The 20,041-nt window shown below is 41.5% G+C and overlaps 1 protein-coding gene across 4 annotated transcripts in view; it reads right to left on the bottom strand.

Moving 5' to 3' along the window:
* Window positions 1–20,041, bottom strand: part of PCYT1B (phosphate cytidylyltransferase 1B, choline) — a 114,745-nt gene that overhangs the window by 25,552 nt on the left and 69,152 nt on the right. For 3 of the 4 annotated variants that reach the window (XM_520980.7, XM_016943245.2, XM_016943244.3), the window contains exons 4-5: window positions 6,448–6,599; window positions 3,672–3,750 (exon numbers count right to left, since the gene is read on the bottom strand). The exons of the other annotated variant lie outside the window; for it this stretch is intronic. In XM_520980.7, the coding sequence (XP_520980.3) occupies window positions 3,672–3,750; window positions 6,448–6,599 (231 nt within the window). The remainder of the gene's footprint in view (window positions 1–3,671; window positions 3,751–6,447; window positions 6,600–20,041) is intronic. 4 annotated transcript variants of the gene reach the window in all.

Here is a 20,041-nt window from a genome sequence, read left to right on the forward strand (position 1 = left end):
TGTTGGACTTGTTCCTACACCTAAACAACTGGAACTTGACATTTTATTCCCCAAATCAGGAAAGCAACATATTCTTAGCTCACTGACAGCCACTCACCCAGAAAGAAAACTGCCACCAAATGCTTATTCCTATACACTATAAGGTAGCCAAGGAACTACTGCCCCCAGGAAACACTGATTCAAGAAACCCTGGGGATAACTCAGCTGGATGAGAATGCCTGGTCCAGATTTTTGCTACTGTAAGTGAGGCCTATGGACCTACAGCATCTAACAACCTGAGAGCTCACTAGAAATGGGAATCTCTGGCCCCACCAGACCTACTGAATCTGAATCTGAATTTTCACAAGATTCCACAGATGATCTGAGGCATATCTAAGTTTCATAAGCACTGGTCTATAACAAATCCTTATGGCAATTTTAGGAAAGGAGCAGCTGGCTCATAGTTCAGATCTTACAATGACTTTAAAGGGTATTTATCAGGCCAGGCATGGTGGCTCATAGCTATAATCCCAGCACTTTGGGAGGCCGAGGTGGGAGGATCACTTGAGCCCAGGAGTTTGAGACCAGTCTGGGCAACATAGGGAAACTCTACAAAAAAGTTTAAAATTAGCTGGGCATGGTGGTGTGTGCCTGTAGTCCCAGCTACTTGAGAGGCTGAGGTGGGAGGATCGCCTGAGCCCAGGAGGTCGAGGTTGCAGTGAGCTATGATCATACTCTTTCACCCATACTCCAGCCTGGGTGAAAGAGTGAGAACTTGTCTCATAAATTAAGTAAGTAAAGTAAGTAAATAAATAAATATTAATCATGCCATGCTGTAACCCATCTTGATGTAACTGAGGCATCTGCCAGTTTCTTCTCCAGTTCCAGAGCAGACTTCCAAGTCTGAAGTGTATGAGGTTTCCTTCCTTGGAACTCCTCACAAACAAGATTGAGACTTGAGAATGCCAGGCCTCCCATTATCCAATGCTCTTGACTTCTCAGGAAGTCCTTCCTAAGAGGATGGTACAGTCCCCACCACCAGCCCTGCAGGGGATGGCATGGAGCTTCCCAGGCTGGCCCACAAGCAGTGTGAACCAACAAAAATGCCATCAGGGAGAATACATACATTTTATGTAACAATAATTTTTCAAACTAGTATCCAATGTTGTTTTCATTTCTAGGGATCATGTCTGTCCTGAGGCCCTGTTCCCATGGACACTGAGACCTCGATGACTTCAGGGGGAGGCAGATGAAGCTGAGAGTACAGGAGGCCGTGTTCAGCCTTCAACTTCTAAAACAGGCTCTTTTTAAGGCTCATTTAAAAAGAAGAGTTAAGAAAGGCAAGAATTCCACTAGGAAGAGCCAAGCTTTGAGGAGTATAAAAAGGGTATTATAAATCCCAGAAGTGTCTTTTGAACTATTAAGAACCAGAGGCTGAGTAGACTCAGGGTACAGAATGTTTGACTATAAGCCCTGGAGTGTATATTAACCCTGGGAAGGCATGAAATTAATTAAGGGGCAGTTTTCTGCTCTCCAGGAAGAAGAAAAGCACCTCTGGGAGTTGAGGGGAGGAGTGCAGAGAGGGATCGGGAGGCGGACAGCAGAAATGAGAGAACAGGAGTGCGGTCTGTCCCTTGCTCTGACTCAGGTTCAAATACCAGGGGCAGGGGCAGGGAAGACACCCCTTTAGAAAGCTCAGTGCAGGGCCACTGGCACCTTGTTTATGGCCAGGAATTTTGGAAAGAAATAGTTTTACAGAGGCCAACATGGCGGGCAGGTCAGACAGGGCCTGACATGGCTTACTGACATTGCCTGGTTTCCCTTGCCCTCTAGTAGATTATGGAGGACAGTTTTTAAGTTTCCTGGGGACTCTCTAGAGGAATATGGAAGGAAGCCAAGATTTAAGATCAGCATGACTGCTGGGCAGCACACCTATAGCACAGGGAAGGGAATCCTGCGGCAGATGCTGTGGCCAGGACAGGCCAAAGTGGGGAGGTGACAGTCTCAGGCCAAAGTGGGGAGATGACAGAGTCTCAGAGGCTGCCACAGGGGTCTGGTAAGTGGGGCTGATGGCTGAGCAGGTCTTGAGACCTCACAACTAAAGATCCCCATCCCATGCCAGGCCAGAGTGCTCCAGAAACTTAGATCACCTCAGGAGAAAAAGGCAAAAAGTTTACTCTACACAGTCTAAGTACAAACCTAGAAGAGTCTGAATGATTTCACATGTCAAGTGTATTTTTTTTTTCTGTCAGCTGTGGAAATGGGGTTTCCTAGTTAAGTTTAGTTATGGAAACCACTTATGGCCCCCCAGTTGCTCCTTCCCACACAAAAGACCTGATCACGGCACTCCCCTGCCTCAGAACAGGATTTGGTTCCATGTAACTTCATATGGAAGCAAGCCTCAACCAGCTTGTCCTGCCAGTCTCCATCTCTGCCTCCCACCTCCACACACCCTACACTACATTAACATGTTTATTTTCTCCAGATACGCTGTGCTTCATACAGTCCCACCTTCGAACATGCTGCCCTGGCCTGCTGTATTGTATATACTCTGCCACAGGCTGGTTATATTTTGGGTAATTATTTATGTCTGTCTCTGCTCTCTCTCAAGGGTGAGGTCTATGTCTTATTCATTTTCTCTCATACAATTCCTGGCTTATAGATGCACTCAGGGGATTCATATATTAAACAATGACAGCCAAAACCATTCAAGATGGAACGGGCTGCCTCACAAGGCAGGGAGTTCTCCATCACAGGGAATGTAAAAGCATCAGTTCTGCCAGGAGCTGGCAATGATGCCGAGAAGGAGATAGGAGCCTGGGTCAGTGACCCTTAGGAGCCCATCCTACCTCAAGAATCTGAAGGTCCATGAGTACCAAGAAAAGGCTGTAGTGGCAGCGGGCTGAGTGGGAAATGGTGGGAGCAAGCTGAGTGGAGTCTCATTGGTCCCCAGGAGTGGGGAAGATGGCTCTGATGGCACATGTCAACAATGGCTCTAGTATAAGCAGGGAGCACTAGACTTCTTGAAATCCCTATGCATATGGTAACTCACTATAGTATCTGCACCTGCCAGATTATGGTTTAATGTATGTAGGAAGGTATGCATGGGTGTACCTACAGTGCCTATAGATGAGATGCATGGTAGATAGTAAAATAGCAGAAAATAAGCCAAGCCATTAAAACATTTACCCATTTTTTTTTTTGCCTCCACATGTGGTACCTGATAATATTACTAACATGTGACAAGATGACACTAGAAATATGGCAGGACTAACTTTGGACAGAAGGAGTCCAGATTATTAACTAGCCAGTTATCTACCTTCTTCTGGAAGGAAATTTCTTGGGAGTATCCAATAATCTCATTGTGAAGACTTAATTATGAATGAGGAAAATGGCTGCCATTTAAGTAATGGGGTCCTGCACTTTTCATCTGATGAGCCCGGAAATTAAGCCTTAGACCTGAAGTTGAGCACTTTGGTGCTCAGGTTCATTCCTATATAAATACCTAAATGGTATCTGTGCCATAACTGAGCCTTAGCACATGCTAACAGTGGCTTGTAGAAGCCGCTTGGGGGACATCTAAAGTTGTAACTCCCTGTTTGTATACACTGCAGATGTCCCAGGGCAGATGTCTCTTATTACACCTGATTACTGTGATGTGGTTGACAGGTGAGCACAGGGGAATGCCTCACCTGCTTCCTTTATGTGCTTGTAAACATCATCAGAGCCAGCAGAGGAATACGGAATGTCATCATGAGCCACAAAGTCAATCTGTTGAAGAGAGAGAAGAGTGATGTCACCACTGGGATGGATGTGCATGTCTGCAGATTTGAAGGGGGGAATGGTGACTTCATAATGCCTTTTCAAAATAAGGCAGTTGTATGTTACATTTATAGTGGAGACCTGAATCCTTGGCTGAAATGTATTTCCAACTATTTTCATTTCTATGAGATAATGGGAACTAGAAGAATAAATGTTTTGGTTTCTCTCCTTTGCTGGTCCCTCTTTCTTGTCCTACCCCAGAGAGTAGGATTTCTTGGCCTTCTGCCCTTCTGCATCTAAAGTTTCTCCTTGAGAGAACTCATTAATTCTTTGAATTTTTATCATCCCTCCTATGATGAGGAACCCAAATCTTCATTTCCTGTCCCATTGATGGCAATGGGCACTCACACTTAGGTCACATTTTATACTGTGAAAAGGAATTTGTCTCTTTCCTCATTCGATCCTCATAACCACCTTGTGAGGTGGGCAGGCCACATGTTACTACTTCAGTTGGGACATAAGGTGCTGAAACTAGAAAATTTGTTAGATTTACCCAAGGCTTAAAGACTGGAGTGGGCCGCTGGGGCACCAGGCCAGGTTTAGTGGGCTGCCAGGGCACCAGGCCAGGTGGGTTTAATTCCCACTGCATCCCTCTCTTTTACCACATCTTGCTGTCACTTTAAATCATCCTGTCCTGAATTTAATTCATCTTCCTGAAAACGAGTGACCCCTTCCAATGGCACTTTTATTTTATTTATTTTGGGTCTTGGGGAGACCCAAACCTTGGAGTAAGCCTCTTTTCTCTACTTATTTCACTCACCCTAGGTTCTGCTGGGATGTGTGCGTGTGTGTGTTTGTGTGCACACATGCATATGTAGGTGTGTGCCCATCATTTTCTCTCCATTGCAACTACACCAAATCCAGGACCTGGTCACCCAGATTACTGACACCAACTTGTATCTGGCCTTCCTCACTGTAGGCCCCCTCCTCTCCAAGCCATCCTGCTGTCACATGGGGTATCCTCCTTAAACAGGTTTTTTTGTTTTTGTTTTTGTTTTTTTCTGGTCATCCTCATGCCTGCTCATCTTTATTCCTGTTTCCTGCAACATCAAGCAAACACTCCTTGCCTAGATTTTAAAGCCCTGTATAACAAGCCCTTTATAATGGGGTTTCACTCTACCTTGAGAGGTAATTTAGAGTAGCAGTAGTTAAATACTTGAGAGGTAGTTTAGAGATAGTTTAGAGTAGTATGATTCCCTGCCCCACTACTTGCTGGCTATATAACTCATAAGTTGGGGGAAAGATTCAATCAGGATTTCTCAAGCTCAGTACTAGTGACATTCGGGACTGGAGAATTCTTTGGTGTCGGGAGTTGTCCTGTGCATTGGCACATGCTTAGCTTTTACCCACTAGAAGCCGGTAGCACCCCTCTAGCTGTGACAACCCCAAATGTCTCAAGACATTGCCAAATGTTCCTCAGGGCAAACTCACCCCAGTTGAGAATCACTGGATTAAATGACATAATTATGTAAAAATGCTGAAAAACAATTAGTACGGAGTATATCCTCAATAAATGTTTATTATTATTATTATTATTATTAATTCTATTCTTAGTACTCAAACTTAGTTCCTTTTCCTCTCCAATGTATAATAACAACTTCTCAGGGTAGCTGTGAGATTGAATTCAATTCATATAATGACAAAGCCCTTAGCACAGTGCCGGGCACATGGTAAATACTCAATAAATTACAGCCATCATTATCATTATAAGTATCCCCCATAATGCCTAGCACATGTTGAATATACAATAGATGCTTAGTAAAAATGTGGTAGTGATTACTGGAAGTAAATCATATTGTAGTTTTTCCTTTTTCTTTTTATTCTCACTGGGAAATTGTCTCTTCAGCTATTACTCATGCACATTTATCAGTGTTCTCTATTCTCTTCTGCATCGTGGCTTTAAAAATAGAAAAGAAAATTCTTAGAACAGCTTAATCTTATTTTTTTTGTACTGCTTATAAAAGGAAAGAATAGCTCCTAATGTGGGGCTGGTAGGGAGATACAAAGCACATAATTTGATGCAGATCAAAAGAATCTCTCATGTTTCCAACTAATAAAAATCTTATGTCAGTAGGATTCTCAGGGTCACAAAATCATAGATATAAAGTTCTTTCTTTAAAGGCTGACCTGTGACTTTCTGGATAAGATGTGTGTTCATTTGTCCCATGAAAAAGAATGCCTGTGAATCGATAAGCAACAATAATGACGGTGGTGATGGTGGTGACAATGACATTTTTGGAGCTCTTGCTATGGGCCAGCCAGTGTTCTAACTGCTTAACTAAGATTACCTCTTAGATCTTCAAAACACGTCCACAAGGAAGATACCAACATCATCCCATTTTACAGTTGAGGTAAGCGAGTACAGTGTGGTTAGATATCTTGTTCAAGGTCCCACAACTAGGAAGAGATAGAGGCAGGATTTGGACCTGGGCGGTTTAGCTCCAGGGCCCATACTCAAAGAAGTGAGAGGATACCAGTCCTTGGGCTTGGGCGGAAGAAAGGTGCCACATCAAGCAGTTCCACATGACAGTTCCTGAAGTTACCTCTTTTAGAAATTAAGAGAGACTTTGGGCTTTCCGTAGTCTTGGCTGCAGAACCAGACTCCCTAATCTTGCTACTTAGAGAATGTGGGAGAATGAGAAGTACCTTGTGTTTTTCCAGAAACTCTGGCGTGAGTGTCCAGGGAGCATCTCTGATAACTTCGTCTACGTAGCGACAGTGTCTGAGAGCTTCGTATCTCTCGGCTTCATTCATCACAGTGAAACCTTTGAATTTGTGGGTGAGATCATCACTGCAAACTAAAACAGGCAAATGCATTAAATGCCATTACTCGGCCCAGGACCTGCTCACAGCCACCCTGGTTCAGACAAGGCTTCTTCAGCAGGACAAAAGAAGCACAGCCTCGCTAGGTGCTTGTCATAATTGTACTCAGTTTTTAAAGGGAACAAAGGATTTGGAGAGCAAAGTAAGCTAAAATCCACCGACAATTCAGAATTTCATTTTAATGCTAATTACATCTGCATTCTCCACTGTGGCTTCTATTAAAATTATTCTCTACACTACCTAATGTGACTTTCATATCTTTTTATTTTCCTATCCCACCCCTCAGTGAAAATTACCATTCAGAAATAAAATGACCAAATGAACAGACACAGGAGGGAGAGAAGGAGAGGAACCAAGAGGCCTGATTTACAGGAGGTTTGAATGGTTTGAACAATCAGTTCCAATTATTTTACTAGATTATTGTACCTTGTAAACCAAGTGTGAGACAGACAGACAGACACACACACAAATACATATACTTCTGTTCCCTGGATTGAGGGCCAGTCACTACACATCGGGTCACTCAATCAAGAGAAGAAAGTCATAAAATCAAAGGTTTGATCTAGTAGAGTTCATCCTTTCACATCTCTCTCTTTTTTTTTTTTTTTTTTTGAGACAGAGTCTCGCTCTGTCGCCCAGGCTGGAGTGCAGTGGCTCCATCTCAGCTCACTGCAAGCTTCGCCTCCCGGGTTCACACCATTCTCCTGCCTCAGCCTCCTGAGTAGCTGGGAGTACAGGCGCCTGCCACCACCCAGGCTAATTTTTTTGTACTTTTAGTAGAGATGGGTTTTCACCGTGTTAACCAGTATGGTCTCGATCTCCTGACCTTGTGATCCACCCACCTCAGGCTCCCAAAGTGCTGGGATTACAGGCGTGAGCCATCACACCCGGCCTCCACATCTCTTATATTTTCTAGATCTCAGGTTCCTGAACCCTCAAATGGGGATATCTTCCACTATCAGCCTTAGAAAAGATGTTTTGAGAACTTAGAAAAAAAGTGCTTTTAAACAAACTGAACAATAAATACTATTCACTATCCTATCTTTTGGTTGGCCAAGGCAGCTTTCCTAAGATCTCCTATGTGTCAGGAAGAAATATCATTGTGGGTACAGTCCCTGTTTACCAAGATCCCAGTGAGAGCCTTGTGGTGGCCAGTCAGAACTACCCTGACTGCTCTTTGCAATGAAATTTTTTTTTCTTTAAAATATTATGTACTTATAATAAATTCACTAATTTTTTTTTGCGACAGAGTCTTGTTCTGTCACCCAGGCTGGAGTTCAGTGGCGTGATCTTGGCTCACTGCAACCTCCACCTCCCAGGTTCAAGTGATTCTCCTGCCTCAGCCTCCCTAGCAGCTGGGATTACAGGTGCGTGCCATGACACCCAGCTAATTTTTGTATTTTAGTAGAGATGGGGTTTCACCATGTTGGCCAGGCTGGTCTCGAACTCCTGACTGCAAGTGATCCACCGGCCTCAGCCTCCCAAAGTGTTGGGATTACAGGCATGAGGCACTGTGCCCAGCCAATAAATTCACTAATGTTAAGTGTACAATATGTGTTTAATTTAAAAATTTTAATTGATGCATAATAATTAACATATTTATGGGGTAGAGGGTGATGTTTCCATGCATGTATACATTGTATAATAATCTAATCAGGATATTTAGCATATCCATCACCTCATACCTTTATCATTTCTTTGTGGTAAGAACATTCAAAATTCTGTCTTATAGCTATTTTGAAATATACAATATTGTTAACCATAGTCACCCTAATGTGCAATAGAACACCAGAACTTATTCCTCCTAACTGTAACTTGGTACTCGTTGATGAACTTCTCCCTGTCCCCCGTCACCTACCTTCCCCAGCCTCTGGTAACCACTGTTCTACTCTCTGTTTCCATGAGATCAGCTTCTTTAGATTCCATATATAAGTGGTACATAAACACAAAGAAATACTATTTAGCTATGAAAAAGAATGAAATCCTGTCATTTATGGCAACATGGATGGATCTGGAGGTTATTTTGTTAAGTGAAATAAGCCAGACACAGGAAGACAAATACTGCCTAATCTCACAAGATGTGTTTTAAAAACAAAAATATGATCATTGTCTTGGAACTGAATGATGGCCCACACCCAGAATCAAATCTGGCCACAGAGTAAGCACAGCCAACAGTCACACTCAGCATCCTTGGAAAACCTTCTTTTGTAGTCCCTTCACATAATCCACACCCAAGCCATCAGGAAAACTGCAGGCTCTGCCTTCAAAGCACACCCGGAAGCCATGTTTTTCTCAGCACCTCCACTGCTCCCATCCCCACCCCTTCATCATCTCTCCCAGGGATGACTGCAGTAGCCTCTTAACTGATCTCCTGATTCCAGCCTTGCCCACTCCCAACAACCTATTCTCATTGGCCAGAATGAGCCTGTTGAAGCTTGTCAGTCTGTGTCATTCCCAAATTCAGAACCCTTCCCGTCTCATTCAGAGTAAAACCAAAGTCCTCCAGTGGCTGACAAGACCTACGCCTCTGCCCACTCCTTGCCTCCCTGACCAGTCTCCTAGTGTCTCCCAGCTCCCCGGCCTTGCAGTTTCTTGAATGCTTCTTCTCAGGTCCGGGCCTTGCACTATTCTCCAAACCTGGAATAGTTGTGCTCCAAATACTCATAGAGCTCACCTCCTCCTCTCCCTCAAGTCTTTCCCCCTACCCTCTTCTTTTTTTGTTTGTGTTTTTTGGACAGAGTTTTGCTCTTGTTGCCCAGGCTGGAGTGCAATGGCACGATCTTGGCTCACTGCAACCTCTGCCTCCCGGGTTCAAGCGATTCTCCTGCCTCAGCCTCCCAAGTAGACCCACCCTCTTCTGAATTGTGATCCTCTGCTGCGTTACTTCTCTCCATGACACTTGTCTCATGTAGCTGTCTTATTTAGTTTTATTGTTGGTGTTCCCCTATAAATTCCCCGAGGGCAGGGACTTTTGTTTCATTTTCTGATGTACCATACCTGGCCCCTAGTAGGCTTTTAACAATATTTGTTGAATGAATTAACAAAGCCTGATACATATAGATACTCAAGAAATATTTATTATTATTTACAATAATAGATGTATATTTATCTACAGGTTCCTTCTTTTTCTTTTCTTTCTTTCTTTCTTTGTTTCTTTCTTTCTTTGGTTTCTTTATTTCTTTCGTTCTTTCTTTGGTTTCTTTCTTTCTTTCGTTCTTTCTTTCTCTCTCTCTGTCTTTCCTTCTTTCCCTTTCTTTCTTTCTCTTTCTCTTTCTTTCTTTTCTTTCTTTCTTTCTTTCTTTTCTTTTCTTTCTTTCTTCCTTTCTTTTTTTTTTTTTTGGACACAAAGTCTCCCTCTGTTGCCCAGGCTGGAGTGCAATGGTGCGATCTCAGCTCACTGCAACCTTCACCTTCTAGGTTCAAGCAATTCTCCTGCCTCAGCCTCCCAAGTAGCTGGGATTACAGGCACCTGCCACCACACCTGGCTAATTTTTGTATTTTTAATAGAGATGGGGTTTCGCCATGTTGGCCAGGCTGGTCTCGAAGTCCTGACTTCAAGTGATCCACCTGCCTCAGCCTCCCAAAGTGCTGGGATTACAGGCGTGAGCCACCGCGCCTGGCCTACAGGAACATTTCAACGACATACACGCAAAGGAGAGACTAATGAGCTTCTAGATGCATATATATATATGCCTCTATATCTCCTATACATACTTCCTGAGATGTTTTCTATTATAAAAGTTTATATTACCAAAACAACATCAACCATATGTCTGGCCTGAAAACTGATGAGTATCAGAATCACCCAAGGAGCTTGATAAACACATATAAAGAAACCCAGCTCACTCCCTGAGATTTTGATTCAGTGAGTCTGTAGTGGGGCCCAGATAGCTCTGTCTTTGACAAGCTTCAGAGATGATTCTGATGAAGACAACATTTGAAAACCCTGAAGCATATTATAAATAACTTGAGTCAAGAGCTCTGCCTGTCTTTAAATCACCCATTATGCCCAGAGGTGGGGGGGAAGGTGGGCAGGAGGGACAGGTAGTAGGGCCATAATAACTATGTATTGATTTATTGACTATATTAGTTTTTGACCCCATAAACAGGAATTCTTTATGGGCCATGCAATATGATTTCAAAAGTAATCTAAGACTTTTTGAATGTTCTTTTAGGACCTTATTAAAATACTACCCTGAGAATCATATTGAGCAGAAATGGATTTCAGATTCATCCATTTTCTATTTTAAACAGCACAAAACTAGGCCGTGCCACATCCTCCCCCTTTCTGAATCTGCACCTGAGCAATTTGGTATAACTTCTACATGACCGAGATAATGGCCTACTGATAGAGCACAAAGAAAACAAACATCCTGTTTATGCCAATACAGGGTCCTATTTTCCTATCCCAGGAGTGACCTCAAGAAGCAGCTGAACATGCTGACCAGTTATTGTCTAAACATTAATTACGCCCAAAGCAGCACTGTTGTTCTTGAGTCTTGGCAAATGCACTCTGACAACCAGATGGAGAGCTCTGGGCAGCGGTATTCCATGGATGAATTCATTGAGCTATCTGGGAACTCATGCTGCAACTAACCTATGCTGGCAGCTCACTGTGCTCCCACAGGAGAGAAAATACAACATAGGAATTGAGCTTGGGAGCCCAACAGACTCGGGTTCTAATCCCAGCTCTGCTATTACCGGAAAAGTTACTCAAACTCTCTGAGCCTCAGTTATCTGGTCTTTAAAACATGGTGAAGTTTTGAGAATTAAATTTGATCATCTTTATGAGCAGAGAGTAATGCTGAATAATGTTAGCCATTTACGAATAGTAGTAGGAAAATACGATCATTCATGGATCTATTCCTTCAGATTTTGTGTTCTGTCTTTTCCCTGCCCCCTACTCCAAGCAGGTATGAGGGCCCCGTGGTACAGACTCCTTCGTAGGTGCTGTGAGCTCAAGTTGCTAGTAGACAGCCTGCCTTCCTGGCTGCTGTTTTCCTGAAGCCAGAGCAACTTGAGGGGTATTCTGGAAAGAAGAAGACAATGAGAGAGGAGATCTCTCCAAATTGCAGGGAAAGGGCCAAATGTCTATGGATCCCACAAGCAGCAGATGCCAGTGGCAGGACCTCAAGAGAGATGAGAATGTGAGGCCCTAGGCATGGGAGTTCTACCTGGGAACAGACTGCAGGTGACTGAACTGTGATAGGTGCAATGAATCTGCTCCCTTCTAGTAATTATCTGGGCTCAGACAGTGAGGGCAGTGCAAAAATAGCCCTGGGTTGAAGACTGGAGGCCCCGCTCCTGTTTCTATAAACATTGTGGACACTTGTTTGACTCTGGGGAGGTAAAGAGAGCCCAGTAAAGTCTGAGACTAGGCCAGGCGCAGTGGCTCATGCCTGTAATCCCAGCACTTTGGGAGACCGAGGTGGGTGGATCATTTGAGGTCAGGAATTCGAGACCAGCCAGGCCAACATGGTGAAACCCCATCTCTACTAAAAACATAAAAATTAGCCGGGCGTTAGTGGTGCACGCCTGTAATTCCAGCTACTCAGGAGGCTGAGGCAGGAGAATCGCTTGAGCCTGGGAGGCGGAGTTTGCAGTGAGCCGAGATCACACCACTGCACTTCAGTCTGGGCGAGAGAGTGAGACCCTGTCTCAAAAAAAAAAAAAAAAAAAAAAAGACTGAGACTGAATTTCCTACCAGTCAGGCAAAAGGGACTCTTAAAGAATATTTAGTTCCAATTAAAATATAATAAAATAAACACAAGTTTGTGGAGTAATCTTTATGTCTTCTATAGTAGTAGTAGTATGTTTACTGTTGTTATTTTTATTGCCCTCCTGAGAAGCAGAGGTGGCTATTTGCTGACTCTTTAAAAATTTTTTTAGGGAAAAAAACACACTAGTATAAATTTTAATTCCTTGGCCTGTTTTTAAATGACACAAACTTGTAAATTAAAATGGAGGAAAAAAGAGCTTTACAAGTGGAGAGTCTCAATTCACTAAAATAATGCCAACAAGGTAAGCTTGCATAGAAGAATTTTCAAATTATTACTGGCTACATGCTTAAAAAATTAGAAGTGCAGGTATTCAGCCAGGTGCGGTGGCTCATGCCTGTAATCCCAGCACTTTGCAAGGCCGAGGCGGGCAGATCACTTGAGGTCAGGAGTTCGAGACCATCCTGGCCAACATGGTGAAACCCTGTCTCTACTTAAAATAGAAAAATTAACCAGGTGTGGTGGTGCATGCTTGTAATCTCAGTTACTGGGGAGGCTTAGGTGGGAGGATTACTTGAACCCAGGAGGTGGAGCTTGCAGTGAACCAAGATCATGGTACTGTATTCCAGCCTGGGCAACAGAGTGAGACTCCATCTCAAAAAAAAAAAAAAAAAAAAAGTGCTGGTGTTATAATCATAGGGCAAAACCATGACGATTGTGGTGTCTTTTACTGCCTAAGGTTGAGAAATAGACTATAGTACCTCCAGTTATCACAGTTTCTGGTCCTTTAATAAATGATTTCTGACAAATACCAAATATTTCTACCAAATACTTGTCCCCATACTTGCCCTGACCAAAGTGGTTTCATGAGGGAAGTCTTCGCTCCACCCAAGGGAACTCCTACAGCAAATCTACCTGCATATGGAAAGGGGACCCTAGTTAATATGGCAGGCCCATTTAACTCACTGTAAGCATTTTACATGTTGATCACACATACAGTAATCAAGATCCAGCCTTTCAACCAACAACACAGGACACCTATTCTTGAAGACCTCCCTAACTTTCCTCAGTATAGAATTGTCTGCCATTAAGTTGGTTGGTTTGTCATTCTCCAGAAAGATAGTCTAAGATAAAGGTCTCCTTAAACTAGGATACATATACCCTCATGGACACACAAAGACTTTTCCTTTTTCTTTTCTTTTTTTTTTTTTTTTGAGATGGAGTCTCGCTCTGTCACCCAGGCTGGAGTGCAGTGGCGTGATCTCGGCTCACTGCAACCTCCGCCTCCCGGGTTCAAGCAATTCTCCTGCCTCAGCCTCCCAAGTAGCTGGGATTACAGGCGTGTGCCACCACGCTTGGCTAATTTTTGTATTTTTAGTAGAGACGGGGTTTCACCATGTTGGTCAGGCTGGTCCCGAACTCCTCACCTCATGATCCGCCCACTCGGCCTCCCAAAGTGCTGGGATTACAGGCGTGAGCCACCACACCCAGCCACATAGACTTTTCAAAAGGTATCCATGAACAGGTAGTTTTAAACGAATCAATGTCCAGATTCAACTTCCAGTGGTACACTTTCCTAATATTAACTAGGTCAAGAAAGTCTCTGGGTCCAAAGCCATGCTTACTCCACTTTACAAAAGAAAGGCACCACCCAAACCTTAATATGTTGCATTGGAAGGGGTGGAGGGCGATTTAGCCTTCAGGGCAAACCAAATGGAAATCTCAGTTAGTGACCATTCAAAGCACCATGAACCTATGAAAGCTTCCTGTCTTTCCCTGTCTTACACACATTTCTGTTACAGGTGAAGCCTAGTGTTAGAAACTCAATATGGTAGAGTGGAGAATAATGCAAATTTTTGCCCAACAACTTTGCCTCTTCTCCCAACTATTGTCAAAAAACACATGGATCTTTAGGGATAAGGCCCAAGAACTCAAAGCAAAAGGAGCATTGGAAAGAAATAGTGAATTCTAAAAAAATGGCTTTTTCATGTAGTCAAGGGTAAGCATTTTTTCAGCTATTCTTAACACTCATATTGAATCCTAAAAATGGCTTTTCTCTTGTAGATAAGAGTAAGCATTTTTTTCCAGCTATTTACTTGAAAATCACTTCAATAAACCAAAGCTATATAGGCTGGTACTGCTGCTTCTTAGAAATGTGACTAGAATATTTTCTAGAATTATCAAATTTTTCAAGATACATTGGAATAGACACATGGGTAAAACATTTACATAATTTTTTACAGGCTTCATACGCATTACTTAAAAAGGAAGTTAAAAACCTGTGTTATCAACTTATATCATAAAATATTTATTCTATTTACAGGTCATCCTAATTCATCTCATTGTCTATAATGTTTATTTTCTACCTCTTTATAACAAAAAATAAAATTATTATCTGCCTCCAGACCAATTACTTTTTAATAATATATGCCCCCTTTCTATCTTTAAATACATAGGAAAAGTTTAGTCATGGTATCTACTAAAGATAACTATTTCTGTTTTTCATATTTATTTGATTATTCCCAAAAGGCAAACACTAGAATTTGATATACACACACACACACACACACACTCATACACACACGTGTGCCAATATTTAGAGAAGGAATAACATGCCTTTTAAAAATCATACTCTTCTTCCTATAAATATCACATAATTTTATGTATAAATTACATTGCATTACTACAAATTAAGTGCATTGATTTATTGTCTTGTCTTGTTTATAACTTATTATATTAGATCTACATCATTTTAATCGTGACTGATTCTATTTTACATAATCCATTCTATCATTTATTTTTGAATGGTTTTTATAAAGCTTCTTGAAATACATTAATACATTTGAACTGAAAATACATTAATACATTTGAATTGAAAAGACATTTTCTTGGTTTGTAGGTTTTTAGTAGGTTTGACAATGAGGACTGGTTTTGCCAATTTGGTTGGATGGTGTTTTCTGCAAAGTTAGTAATCTGAAACTGTAGCCCTGAGATTTTGTTTTTTAAAAAAGGTTGTAAGCAAATGATAAAAGCATTTTATCAAAAATTACTTGATTGGCAATGATGTAATTAAATTACTAATATTTCCATTTCCCAAACCCTTTCTGGCTATATCTAGTTGAATAAGTTGCTTTCAAGTAAAAGAATAAGGGATATAATTAAGAGTCGTTTAATAAGTCTTGATATAGCCTTTTGTTAGAATTCCCAGAAAGACAAAAAGCAAATGATTCTAATAGCTTGGCAACAAATCCTTTTGCAGGTCAGGTCATTTCTAATCCATTGCTTGCAACAAATTTGAAGGAGGATCTTAACAAATTGTCACCTGATAGGCCATTAAAATTACTTTTGATGGCAATAATAATAATAAATTATGTTGTTATTTTTGGTAAATAACTCAGAAGTTCAAAGAATTGAGTGGCATCACTGTAACAAACTGCTTCCATTCTATCTACACATTTGCATGAACAACATATTTCAGCACTTATAACTATGACAAGGAAAAAATAGGGATAAAATTGATGTTAAACCCTGCCTCATTCTAGCAGTCAGTTATATTCATCCATAAGTACATCTCCAGGTACATACTATTCATCTCATTAAGAGATACATTGCTGTCCAAATTTATGTCTATGTTAATAATTATTTATCAAAGTGTATATAATGTGGTGCTTTGGTTAGTTATGCTCTAATTTATATACATATTTTTGTTTCAGAGAAGTATGATACAGTGATCACTAAAAGATTTGCAAACATTAAAACACATCACATTAGGAAAAATTATGGGAGAGAAGCAGAATGAAAATATAAGTTTGAGGGAAAAAATGAAACTCATAAATATTTAAAAGTTAAAAAATAGCTTGTTATATGTTTTGTAAATTGTTGATGATATATTTCAAAGCATTATAGTATTTAGATGCCAATAGATGCATTAAAGTGATGGGGTAACAATTTTGTTTTTTATTTATGTATTTATTTATTTATTTGTTGGAGATGGAGTCTCGCTCTGTCACCCAGGCTGGAGTCCAGTGGCGCGATCTCAGCTCATGGCAAACTCCGCTTCCCGGGTTCAAGCGATTCTCCCGCCTCAGCCTCCCTAGTAGCTGGGACTACAGGTGCACGCCTGGCTAGTATTTTTGTATTTTTAGTAGAGATGGGGTTTCATCATGTTGGCCAGGCTGGTCTGGTCTTGAACTCTTGACCTCAAGTGATCCACCCACCTCGGCCTCCCAAAGTGCTGGGATTACAGGCGGGAGCCATTGCGCCTGGCCCATAATTTTGTTTTAAAATGTCAATATTGGATTTCTGGTTTCTAGTCTGGTAGGCAAGGAGCTTAAAAGTGGCCACTCGGTCCTGACAACAAGTAAAAACTGAACAAACTGACAAATCTACAGGTCTTCTTAGATCCATCAGAGAACTGAGGTCACAGGGCAAACCACGACTCCCAAAATTGGAGAGAGAAACAGGCAGATAGAGAGAATATTAGCTTACTAGAGCAGAAACCCACAAGCAGAGCTACCTCCCCAGGAACCAGTGCTGGGACAGGAAAATTTAAACTGACAAATCGCTGGCACCTCAGTGTGGACAAGTCTAAGAGTTCAAGAAGCCAGGGGACAAATACTTTTGTGGGTTTTACCTCCAGGAGCTCAAGTAGGGCCTCAGAGTGACAGAGCAAAACCCTGCCTCTTAAAAAATACATAAAAATAAAAGTTTATATGGAAAGGAAAAAGATCCAGAAAAACCAAATTGATATTGAAGGAGAAGAAAGTGTCAGAAAACTGACACTATCTGACTTCAAAACCTACTATAAAGCTATAGTAATCAAGACAGTGTGGTACTGGCAAAAAGAACAGACAAATACATCAATGGAACAGACAGAAAGCCCGGAAATGGACCCAGACAAATATACAGAGAGCCAGTCTTTGACAAAGGAGCAAAGGCAAGCAAACATAGACCTTTCAACAAATGGAACAAATGGACATTCACATGCAAAAAAAAAAAAAATTAATCTAGACATAACCTTACATCCTTCACAAAAATCAAATGTAAATGCCAAACTATATGTAAATGTAAAATGCCAAACTATAAAACTCTACAGAAGAAAACCCAGATGGGTTTCTTCTGGGTATGGTGGTGACTTTTTAGATACAACACCAAAGGCATGAACCGTGACAGAAACAATTGATAAGGTGGACTTCATTAAAATTAAAAACTTCTGTTCTGCAAGAGACAATGTTAGGAGAATGAGGAAACAAGGCATAGACTGGGGGCCGGGCACGGTGGCTCACGCCTGTAGTCCCAGCACTTTGGGAGGCCGAGGTTGGTGGATCACCTGAGGTCAGGAGTTCAAGAACAGCCTGGCCAACATGGTGAAACCCTGTCTCTACTAAAAATACAACAATTAGCCAGGTGTGGTGGCACATGCCTGTAATCCCAGGTACTCGGGAGGCTGAGGCACAAGAATTGCTTGAACCCAGGAGGCAGAGGTTGCAGTAAGCCAAGATCGTGCCACTGCACTGCAGCCCGGGCAACAGAGCGAAACTCTTTCTCGAAAAAAAAAAAAAAAAAGACATAGACTGGGAGAAAAATATTTGAAAATGATACAACTGATAAAGGACCGTTACCCAAAATATACGAAGAACTCTAAAACTCAACAATAAGAAAAAAAACAGCTGGATTTTAAAAAATGGGCTACAGACCTTAACAGGTACCTCTCCAAAGAAGATCTACAGATGGCCAGGAAGCACATGAAAAATGTTCAATATCATATGTCACTAGGAAATTGAAAATTAAAACAACCTACTATACACCTATTAGAATGGCAAAAGTCCAAAACATTGATACCACCAAATGCTGGCAAGGACATGACGCAATAGGAGCTCTTATTTATTGCTGGTGGGAATGCAAAATGGTACAGACACTTCGATCTGCAGTTGAATGCTCTACCTCTGAGCTATACCCACTCCTGGTACAGCCACTTTGGAAAACAGTTTGGCAGTTTCTTACAAAACTAGACATATTCCTACCATGCAGTCTAGCAATCACACTCCTTGGTATTTATCCAAATGAACTGAAAATGTATGTCCATACAAAAACCTCCACATGGATGCTTATAGCAACTTTATTCATATTTGCCAAAATGCGGAAGCCACTAAGATGTCCTTTGGCAGATGAATGGATAAACTGTGGTACATCCAGACAATGGAACATTATTCAGCGCCAAAAAGAAATGAGCTAGCAAGCCATGAAAAGACATTGAGGAGCATTAATTGAATATTATGAAGTAAAAGAAGCCAGTCTGAAAAAGCTACATGCTGTATAATTCTAATTATATGATGTTCTAGAAAAAGTAAAACTACACTAAAAAGAACAGTGGTTGTCAGGGGTTACAGGGAGGAAGAGATGAATAGGTAGAGCATAGAGGATTTTTAGGGCAGTAAAAATAGTATCTGTATGATACTATCATTGTGGATACCTGTCATTATACAATGTACATCTATGAGTTTGGACAATGTAAAATTTTATCCAAACCCATAGAAGGTATAACATTAAGAGTGAACCCTAATGTAAACTATGGACTTGAGGTGATAATGATGTGTCAATGTAGCCTAATGGATTGTAACAAATGCATCAGGCTGGGGCAGGATATTCATAGTAGGGGAAGTTGTGCCTGTGCGGGAAAGGAGTATACAAGGATTCGCTGTACTTTCCAGTCAATTTTTCTGTGAACCTAAAACTTCTCTAAAAAATAAAGTTTATTAATTTTTAAAAAGGTTAATACAATATTCCAGAATTTACATCTTTTATAACTACTTAAATTAAGAAGCAGATATCTAAATTTTATTTACTTATTTTATTTATTTATTTATTTATTTGAGATGGCGTCTCGCTCTGTCGCTCAGGCTGGGGTGCAGTGGTACAATCTCAGCTGCCTGAAACCTCCACCTCCCAGGTTCAAGTGACTCTAGTGCCTCAGCCTCCTGAGTAGCTGGGATTACAGGCACCTGCCACCATACCCAGCTAATTTTTGTATTTTTAGTAGAGATGGGGTTTCACCATGTTGGCCAGGCTGGTTTAGAACTCCTGACCTCATGTGATCTGCCTGCCTCGGCCTCAAAAAGTGCTGGGATTACAGGCGTGAGCCACTGCACCCGGCCTGATATATAAATTTTAGACATCTGCTTTAAACTGTATAAGAAGGTATACAGATTTTTCAAAATTCTTTTAGAGATTGTGGGGAACAAAATTTCAAGACTCCTAGTCTAAGACAGTGGTCCTCAACAAGGATTTCATCATTCTCTAGGAAGCATTTTGGAAATCTGTGGGCCATCTTTAATTGTCATAATGGTTGGAGGCAGCTACCGGCATTCAGTGGGCAGGGGCCAATGAAGCTAGTCATCTTGCAATGCATGTGGCAGCTCCGCATGAGAATTTTCCCACATCCCTGCAAGATTTTTGAAAGTCCCTGCATAATATTTAAAATTATTTGAGGTTGAGTGTGCTAGCTCATGCCTGTAATCCCAGCATTTTGGGACACCTAGGCCAGAGGATCACTTGAGCCCAAGAGTTTGAGACCAGCCTGGGCAACATAGTGAAATCCCATCTCTACAATAAACAAAAACAGAAAAATTAGCCAGGCATGGTGGCATGTGCCTATAGTCCCAGCTACTTGGGAGGCTAAGATGGGAGGATCACTTGAGCCC

The sequence above is a fragment of the Pan troglodytes genome, chromosome X (genome assembly GCF_028858775.2).
Source record: "Pan troglodytes isolate AG18354 chromosome X, NHGRI_mPanTro3-v2.0_pri, whole genome shotgun sequence".
Taxonomy (NCBI): Eukaryota; Metazoa; Chordata; class Mammalia; order Primates; family Hominidae; genus Pan; species Pan troglodytes.